The following is an 8,938-nucleotide window of genomic DNA, read 5'->3' on the forward strand; positions in this document are numbered from 1 at the left end:
GAAACAGAAGCCGCATTAATTGTAAAGTTAAAGTCTAGTTTATCCACTTCTTACTGATTTAACTTCGTTTCAAAGTACATGGCGTTTTTGTCCTCTGCCATTTGTTTAAAAACAACTAACAGCACCCGGACCCGCCAAGATATGAAAGCAGTTCCAGTTGCTGTTCATTTAATGGGAATAAAAATAAAAATATTGTGATCATTACACTCCAATCGTGATTAAAGGTTATCTGCTACAATACCACAGGGATTCTTCATGCACAAATTATTCCTTTTTATGCGTCAACAAGCAATAAATTATTCTTTTGCTGTTAACGATTCGAACAATTTTTTCGCCATCTAGCGCTGAAAGAAGAAAGAAAGAAAGTAAATACAAACATTTGCGGCTATCCGCCAGCTGTCAGATGAATGTAGCACGACAGACTTTCAATTTGTTAACACAGATTGTTATCCATCGATATTGCTAAACGTTTCCGTTATTGATGTTAGGTTTGGCTCGTTCTGCGTCCGTTTTGTCGGCTTCATTAGACGTCACCGACAATACATTCCCATAAAACCTAATCTTCGAAAACATTACAATGGATCCTTCTAAAACTGTAAGTAGTTGCACATTTTTCTTTCTTAACAATGGTTGAAAATTTATTTCTGCTTGTTTTCTTTTAGATGGAAATAGGCAAAGACATCATCAGCCTCCTTGTAAAGCGACATATGAATTTGATTGCTGAAAGCATTCTATCTTTTCTTGATGACACCAGTTTAAAAAACTGTGAAGCTGTATCGAAAACTTGGTATTTAACCATCAGAAATGGAAAACTGTGGAAACACCTTTTTAACAGGATATCACAGAGGAAGCCACTTCTTCAGACCCTACTGAAACGAAGAGAGCTTGAGGCTAAACATGACATGGAAAAAGACGAATTCCTATATAAAAGGTTATTGAACTGCCAACATTCTCTCAGCCAGAATTGGACCTCAGGAAAGTATTCATTATCTTCAGCAAATGTTGGTGAAGTCAGTGTTTCCATTGTCGTGATGGATGCCAAAAGAATCCTTTTTGCCCTGAGGACTTCCCCCTCAGTTCCTTCTTCTATCATGGTATGGAATCGTTGGACTTTGGAGTCAGAACAGTATCTGGTGGGACACCAGGAATGGGTAACAGATTTGCAGATCTGTGGAGAACTAATCTTTTGCTCTTATTACGACGGGACCATTCTTGTGTGGGACCTGAAAACGAAAGAAGTTGTCCAGCAGTTTCAAGACCAGGAAGTCGTTGACTGGGTCGTCATTCACGCCGCTCACCAACTTCTCATCACCTGCACCAGTATTGCCTCTGGTCCCAGTGACCGTGACACATCCATTACCGTCCGTCGAATCAAGAGCCCAGCTGAAATGGTCATCGAAGCCACCGAAGAAATCCCAAATTACAAAGTCTGCAAACTCGTCTCGGACGAAAATTACTTTGCCGTTTTTCTCTCGTCGTCTGGAGGCGATTGGATCAAACTGCAGTTGCGCTCAGCTGCTGATTTCCGCTGTGTCCGTGAGATGAATAACCTTATCCAAGTCGAGGATAGTTTCGACTATCACAGCGGCAGATTGGTGACCGGGTCGTCCGAAGGAGTCATCAAAATTTGGAACCCTGAGACTGGAGTGTGCCGACAGACTTGGAAATCCACCGGCTTGATCGATCAGCTTCGCCTCAGTTCCCAGCACATCATCGCTCGCCATTCTGAAGATACGAAATTTTTCGTATGGAATCTCCCCACAGCTGCCGACTTGATGGAAAGACAAGAGCCAAACGACTCCGTTCAAATCGAAACTTGTGAAGAAGTTGGAGTAATGGACCCGTCCTTTATTTTTGACGAGCTCCAAATCATCAACGTTTCAGTGAATGAACTGGAACTGGGCATTCCCAACACGTCTGCAATGTCGTCTACACTGGTTGTCAGAGACTTTTTGAAACAATAATCTTGTCACGCGCCTTTACACAGAAAAACCTTTTATGTATTGTAAGCAATGCATGCCCTGTTATAAATCAAATTTCGCCCAATTTTATTCTTGTCGGCTTGCCCGCGTCAAATATGATAGGTAGGAGGCCTATTTTATGTATTTTGTGCCGCTTCGATGCCTTCCACAGCTTAATTAACTCTGTAGGCCACTTGTCATCAAATAAATAATTAAATTAATTACTAACATTTTCATGTTGAAACAACGTGAAACTACTAACAATTGATATTCTTATTTTCATTGCAGTGCGTGCATCACAGCCACCTGGCGTTTATAGGTATTGCCGTGTTGGAGTCAATAAATTATACAGTCCGGTATTCTTTAATGGCCGTTTGATATTAAAACTTTGGGTTTACACTTTGCTGCAAGTTTTGATGTAAGATTTTATTTTTGACCGTGATTGGAATATTTGTATCTCGTTTATTTAATACTTGGGTTGACTTTATAATTCAAGACAGTTGTGTGTTTACAAAGTTAAAAGATAACGAGTACTCCCGCAGTCAAACACCAACACTATAGTGAGCACAGTCGTCTGTTGCTCAATCTTAAAGTCTATCAGTTTTCGTTATCATTAAAGTCAAATCGAGAAAAAAGGATAACGCCTATACACGGTAATAAAACTTTATCACTTTCAGATTTTAAAACTCGGTAACATAGCTGCAATGTTTGTACAAATGCACTATAGTTTCGTAAATTTCTATAGTTATATAACAGGATATGAAGATAAATAATCAGAAAAAACATTTATATATTCTTAATTATTCATTTTGGTCTAGCCAATGTATGTGGATCGGTTACAACAACCAAAAGAAAACAAGAAAAACAAAGTAGTATAACGTCCTGGTTGCGCCGACGAGTGTTCACCTCGTTATTTATAAAGTGAAAAATGGTATGGGTGTGAGTTGGAATAAAAAATTTCTATTATCTTTAGTTTACTCCGACGTGACGTCTGATTGCGCAGCAACAGTAATCCCGTCATATACCATTGTGAGTGCAGCAACATCGACTGGAAATTATCACAAAGATGTTGGCCGTTGTACGAGCGTCCCCTTCCATTTTCCGGGCACTATCTTGTAGTAGTGTCGTGCGATCCTTTTCATCCGGAAGCGATGGAAGAAAAATTCAACTTGGAGGCATCTATCCACCATTGACGACGCCATTCAACGTCGACGAGACAATCGCCTTTGATAAGTTGGCTTCCAATCTCACGAAATATGCTCAAATTCCCTTCGCTGGATACGTCGTCCAAGGATCCAATGGCGAATATCCCTACCTGGAAAAAGAAGAAAAATTGCAAATCGTCAAGTTCGTCAAGGATTTCATCAAGGAAAGCAACAAGCCGTTGATTGCCGGCTCCGGCTGTGAATGTAAGGAGATATTGCTAGACTTGTTTGAGTGATGGAGTGCATGTATTGTACATTGTACGTGCTCGTGAATTTTATTTTTATCTTTTCATGCAGCTACCAAGGCAACTGTCAAACTGACAGAGGCAATGGCTGACTGCGGAGCTGATGCTGTGATGGTGGTGACACCAGCCTACTTCAAAGTCTCGATGAATGTAATCCAATTAATTAATATTATACAGGCATTCTCGTTATTAATCCATTTGAACGTGAATTTTCCTAGGATGCTGCCATGATTGCCCATTACACGACTGTTGCCGACTCTAGTCCCGTACCAGTCATCTTGTACAGGTAAACTCAGGCAATATTTACACTACTATACACTAATGCAACTTATTCCAATTTTTTCTAATTAATAGTGTTCCAGCTAATACGGGCATCGATTTGAGCATCGACGCTATTCAGGTTCTCGCTAAACACCCAAATATTATTGGACTTAAAGATAGCGGTGGAGATGTGACTAGGATCGGAAGTATCGTCCAAAAGACTCGGGGGCAAGATTTCAAGGTCCTCTCCGGATCTGCTTCGTTCCTCCTTCCCAGTTACCTTGCCGGATCGGTCGGTGGGGTCTGCGCTTTAGCCAATGTGTTGGGAGACGTTCTTTGCCACATGCATTCTCTTTATGAAAGCAACATCATCGATAAAGAGCTGCAACGAAGGTTGATTGACCCCAATAATATGGTATCACATTTCCAGTAGAAAACAAAATGACAGCTGTTAACATGTTTTGTCTTATTTCAAGGTGACACGGCGTTTCGGAGTGGCCGGAATGAAAGCAGCGCTGGATCTGTTTGGGTATTATGGAGGACCTAATCGATCACCTATGCTCAGTGCCAGTGCAGAGGCTCGGCAAGTGATTAAGAAAGCATTTCTTGATAATGAATTTGTTCCACAATCCCGGTAACTGTAAAATAATATATCTCCTGAAGTTAATCCCACTGCCTAGATGTACGGGTGCTATTTTCGGATCACAAAGAAAGTCCTTCGAAAATTTTTATTAGACACAATAAAAGAATTTCTTGAAACTGGAATAAAAGGTTTTTAGCTCTCAATTTTATAAAGATCGTCACGTCCGGCTATTGATTTTACAGGTTTAGAAAACGCACACTCATCTTTCAGCAAGTTTAGAGACCTTAAAAAGTCAAAATGCAAGATGGCTTTTTTATTTAACCATGAATCTGTCGGCTGTCACTAGGTGGCTAAGATATGTCCGCCAGGTGTCGGATCGTGAGTGACGAGATTTCTGTCAGTTGTTTCCGAGACCCTACACCCTAGTCACGTACCTTCTTGGTTCATTGTCAGTTAAATCATGAGGTGTTCTTTGTTCTGAGAGAAAGAGTCGCCATTTTTAGACCTTTCTATTTTTTGAGGTTTTGAATTTTGATGTTGGCTTAATTAGCTGGATTGCCACTTGTGAGGCATTTCTTAGAATGTGGACATGTGGTGGGTTTTAGTTGGTTCGGGTTGGCGGTTCGTGAGCTTGCTATTATTCTTGGTATAACTGATTCGATTAAATTAATTCTATTGCATGTGCAGTGAAAGTGGCCTGAAAGTGTTTAAATTTCATTTTTTATTTGTAGACGAATTTTGATGCTGAAAGACTTGCAACCATGCTGTCGACCACGTCGAGAAGCTGAGTAACATTCTGCTTTTACAATGGTAAAATTAACAATTAAACTGATTGAAATACATGTGGATTATAACATTCGTAATGTTTGATTGCAGGCACCTCTTAATAAAAGGAACTTATTCCATCCAATCTAGGGCTTCCATAAAATCGTGCAGGCTGCTTGGAAGTTGCATTCACCTTTGTTGTGAACATCATGAACACATACACTATTTGTAGGTGACAATCTTATCCAGTTATAGATTTTACAATTTAAATGTGATTAAGCTTTGCATACATTGGATAGTTTTAACATTTTGGGATTTCGTCAAGTCAACAGCTATTTCCTGCAGGGATGTGTTCTGTTATGGATTATTTAAAGGGGGAGTTTGTTGTATGCAAGAAAGGCAGATTCTGAAAGAAGTTTGGTTTATTTGTTCCACTGTAGCGTATCCTTTAAAGATTAAATGAATTTGTATTTAAATCTTAAATCAGTCATCTAGTTTCATGTAAATTTATTAATTTAAGTTTCCACGATAGGTATAAGATAATGTTGCCATATAATATGTGGGTTGAATATTTGAAGTGATATGTAGCATATTTTTTAAAATTTCATATAGCATTTCCAATGATGCTGAAGATTAATTTTACTTCTGTTATAGGTTCATGTTTACATAGCAGTGGTGTTGCTGTCCAATGTGGCGTGTTGTTGCAGCCTATGGTGGTGAAAGATATCTGCATCAAGTTGCTGTTCCCTGTGCATCCAAGGGGCTGCTTTTGTGCTACAGAAGTGACATCCAATATTGTGTTTGATTGCTATTTGTGTCTTTGCAGTTTACCTTTATCTATTGAGAATGAGAAGGAACAAAAAAATAGTAATACGGGGAGGTTTATGTCAAACAAATAATAAACATGTCCAGGATGGGGGAATGAGGAGGAAGTTGGGGTGGGGTATTTGGTTATGATTTACTAAAATAAGTGAGGTATATTTTTAATGAATATGCAGTACTTGGTGATAAAATCTGTTGTTAACCTATCCCTTCCTGTCAACCTATACCTCCCACTTACATATCCATTCCTCAAACCCAATAAGCACCAACATCAAATCACACTTCCATTCCTAAAACCCCACAATCTTCAACATTAAATTTACACAATTGTCGTATAAATCATTTATATTTAAATAAATAAACTGTCAATGTACATAAATTGTATAACCTATATTTATCCTGGAACACATGCAAAATAAACAATTCATTAAACAGAGCGTCCGGTTCAAGACAATTTTTTTTGTGCGAGGCTTTTTAGAAAGCAATCCGCCACCCAATTTGACAAAAAGTGATGGTTTGTTTTCACGGAAATTGCGTCAGACGGTTGAAAAATTTCTAGTTCAACAATCTCATGTAGAAATTAGCATCTAGTCTACTGGTGCAAATTCCGATTCTTTAAGCTTAATTAATTTAGGTGATGTGTTAAAAGCTATTGTGGGTAGCTAAAAAATTGAACTAACTTTTTCTGAATATTTTGGTTTTAGATCATTTTGTTGTTTTTAGATTTTCTTGTGATCTCTCTTCAAAATATTCTAAAAAAGCGAATTAGTTCAATTTTGTAGCTACCCACAATAGCTTTTAACACATCACCTAAATTAATCAAGCTTAAAGAATCGGAATTTGCACCAGTAGACTAGATGCTAATTTCTACATGAGATTTTTTAACTAGAAATTTTTCAACCGTCTGAAGCAATTTCCGTGAAAACAAACTATCACTTTTTGTCAAATTGGGTGGCGGATTGCTTGCTAAAACTCGCACATGCAGTGTCGGCGTAGATCCAGGGAGATTACCTGGAAATGGAAGAGGAGAGAAGAGTGCGAGGCAAGTTTTACTGGGGAGCGATTAGTCATACTAGGCTTCCGGGTTAGACTCATGACCCTAAGATCATGCGCCTTCCAAGTCCCCGTTCGACCAGAGCCCTCCCCTCCTCCTGGTTTCACAGCGGGTGAGTGACCACCGGCGGGCGTTGGTTAGTGGTTAGTTAGGGAAACGGGGCCACTGAAAAGAAGGGAGCCCAGAAATGCACTTGTCATTTAATCTAACTACACAATTTATCAGTCTTGGATTACAGCATTCTCTCTTCAGTTTTCAGTTTCACCAATGGAGTCCATGATCAGTAGCGAAGGATTACCCTGTAAACAGAATGAACATTTATTTTGATGACAATAATTTTCAAACAAGATTGTAGCGACAAAAAGCAATACCTCAAATCAAGAAGTAAGTTGTAAGTAAGTAAAAATGGAATCAAAGGGTAGCAGCCTACGGGTTTTAGTAAACAGGGATCTTGTTGACCGTATAGTCCTCGTCCTTTTTCTTGAAAGGACATCCAGAAACTTCTCATAAATGTAGACTGAAACTCTCGGATCTGAAAAGAGAACAATAAGGTTTACTTGTTAGTTTTATTTTTAAAAAATCCGGAAATAAACCGAAAGTAAGCGCTAGCGCATTAATCATTGAGCTGTCGTCAATTTAAACCAAATATTCGTAATCTCCATGAAATTCGGGGTCGATTAGTGTGAATCAAACGAAATCCAAAATTTGACCAAAATCGAGAATTTTCCTGAACTATAGTTCAGGATAATTCTCGAAACCGGAAGTACGCGTACGTACAAATAAAAAAATGAACTTTACTCCAAATACTACGAGGATCACGAATATGTGGTTCCTTTGTGCGTCGAATGAATATTTACTTAACTACTGACTGAGAAAACAGGAAATAGAAAAAAGCAAATATCGAAAATTTAACAAGTGAGCTTTGTTGGTGGAATAGTATCGTCAGTTTTCACTATTAATCTTCCACATAATAATTGCCAATAAATGTTTAAAGAGATTTGCAAAGTAACTGAAACTGACTATTTTGACAGATGAAAATGAAAAGCCATCTAGCGTTAGAAAAAAGAAACGTCTAAGTAACACTTTGTTGACGCGCAAGAAGGGCCTGATTAGTGATTTTTGAATGTTTACACAGACGCAGAGTTTAACGCAAGTAGATTATTAGTAAATAATCTACGAAAGTAAGTGAATTGTTGGTTACCTTGGCATAATCCCGTGGCGAGTGACTGCAGTTGTGTCACGGACGGACGGACGAAATTCCAAAAACATCGCAAATGTGAGCTTCATAATCCGCCGGCTTCTATAGCGGCCTCTACTGCATTCCTGCCTCCTTCCGCCTCTACTACGCGACGCATTCCTTGGTAGCTACCACCTGGTGATAAGAAAAGTCTGGTTGTTAATTTTTACTTCAAATAGATGTCGTACAAAGATTATCAACAAGAAATATGTCCAATGAAAAGGTAGTGATTACTGTGGTTGAGCTTGCGTTGCCCGAATGAGTCGAAAAGTTGATGATGTTTTTGTCACCCAACACTTTGAGTCATACATTAGCAGAATCACTATCCTTTCCAACCTTTTCCCTCTAGTGCCAACTCTGTGTTTTTTAACCTTTTTTACTGAGCCATCTCTGAGCCATTTTCAAATAAACGGATAAACCCTTGTGGATTTTGTCTGTAAAATTCAGGTTCTTGCAATCCAGTTCTTGTCTGTAAGGTACATCATAGAACCCAAGCCCAATAAATATTCCAATTGTTGGAGATCTTTTGACAAAGCTGATTCTGGAAGCTTCTACAGTGGAATCGTGGATTAAGATTATCAATGTATGTTCTCAAACGCCACTCACATGTTTGTCTTGGTCACCTCTGATTGTCGGAGCATCTTACTGATTCCAGTTTACAGTTTAACTGGATAATCAGGAAGCATGATGTTAGGACATTGAAATCCCTACAACCACAACCACATCCTAGAACCCACATACTCAAAAACAATTGGCTTCAGAACAACACCAGCTACATTTGAAAATGCAGAAAAACATTTCACTG

At 38.8% G+C, this 8,938-nt stretch overlaps 1 protein-coding gene and 1 long non-coding RNA gene across 5 annotated transcripts; one reads left to right on the forward strand and one right to left on the reverse strand.

The window, feature by feature from the left end:
- Nucleotides 1–366: 366 nt before the first annotated feature.
- Nucleotides 367–6,215, forward strand: LOC124203604 (4-hydroxy-2-oxoglutarate aldolase, mitochondrial-like). 3 transcript variants are annotated; one of them, XM_046600304.1, is made up of 10 exons: nt 375–595; nt 663–2,614; nt 2,780–3,370; nt 3,464–3,561; nt 3,630–3,697; nt 3,766–4,087; nt 4,149–4,901; nt 4,987–5,065; nt 5,132–5,248; nt 5,675–6,215. In XM_046600304.1, the coding sequence occupies exons 3-7, from the start codon at nt 3,028–3,030 to the stop codon at nt 4,308–4,310; spliced, it is 993 nt and encodes a 330-aa protein (XP_046456260.1). In that variant the 5' UTR covers nt 375–595; nt 663–2,614; nt 2,780–3,027; the 3' UTR covers nt 4,311–4,901; nt 4,987–5,065; nt 5,132–5,248; nt 5,675–6,215. The 3 variants fall into 3 exon arrangements, with proteins under 3 accessions (XP_046456258.1, XP_046456260.1, XP_046456259.1); XM_046600303.1 differs by having other exon boundaries at nt 2,935–3,370; XM_046600302.1 differs by lacking the exons at nt 2,780–3,370; nt 3,464–3,561; nt 3,630–3,697; ... (3 more) ...; nt 5,132–5,248; nt 5,675–6,215 and having other exon boundaries at nt 367–595; nt 663–2,328.
- A 923-nt stretch (nt 6,216–7,138) lies between these two features.
- Nucleotides 7,139–8,506, reverse strand: LOC124203616. 2 transcript variants are annotated; one of them, XR_006878561.1, is made up of 3 exons: nt 8,098–8,506; nt 7,268–7,428; nt 7,139–7,195 (listed from the first exon to the last, which is right to left on the reverse strand). It is a non-coding gene; the product is annotated as an uncharacterized LOC124203616 (long non-coding RNA). The 2 variants fall into 2 exon arrangements; XR_006878562.1 differs by having other exon boundaries at nt 7,163–7,195; nt 7,327–7,428; nt 8,098–8,504.
- Between the last annotated feature and the right edge of the window lie 432 nt (nt 8,507–8,938).

This window comes from Daphnia pulex, chromosome 10, assembly GCF_021134715.1.
Source record: "Daphnia pulex isolate KAP4 chromosome 10, ASM2113471v1".
Lineage (NCBI taxonomy): Eukaryota > Metazoa > Arthropoda > Branchiopoda > Diplostraca > Daphniidae > Daphnia > Daphnia pulex.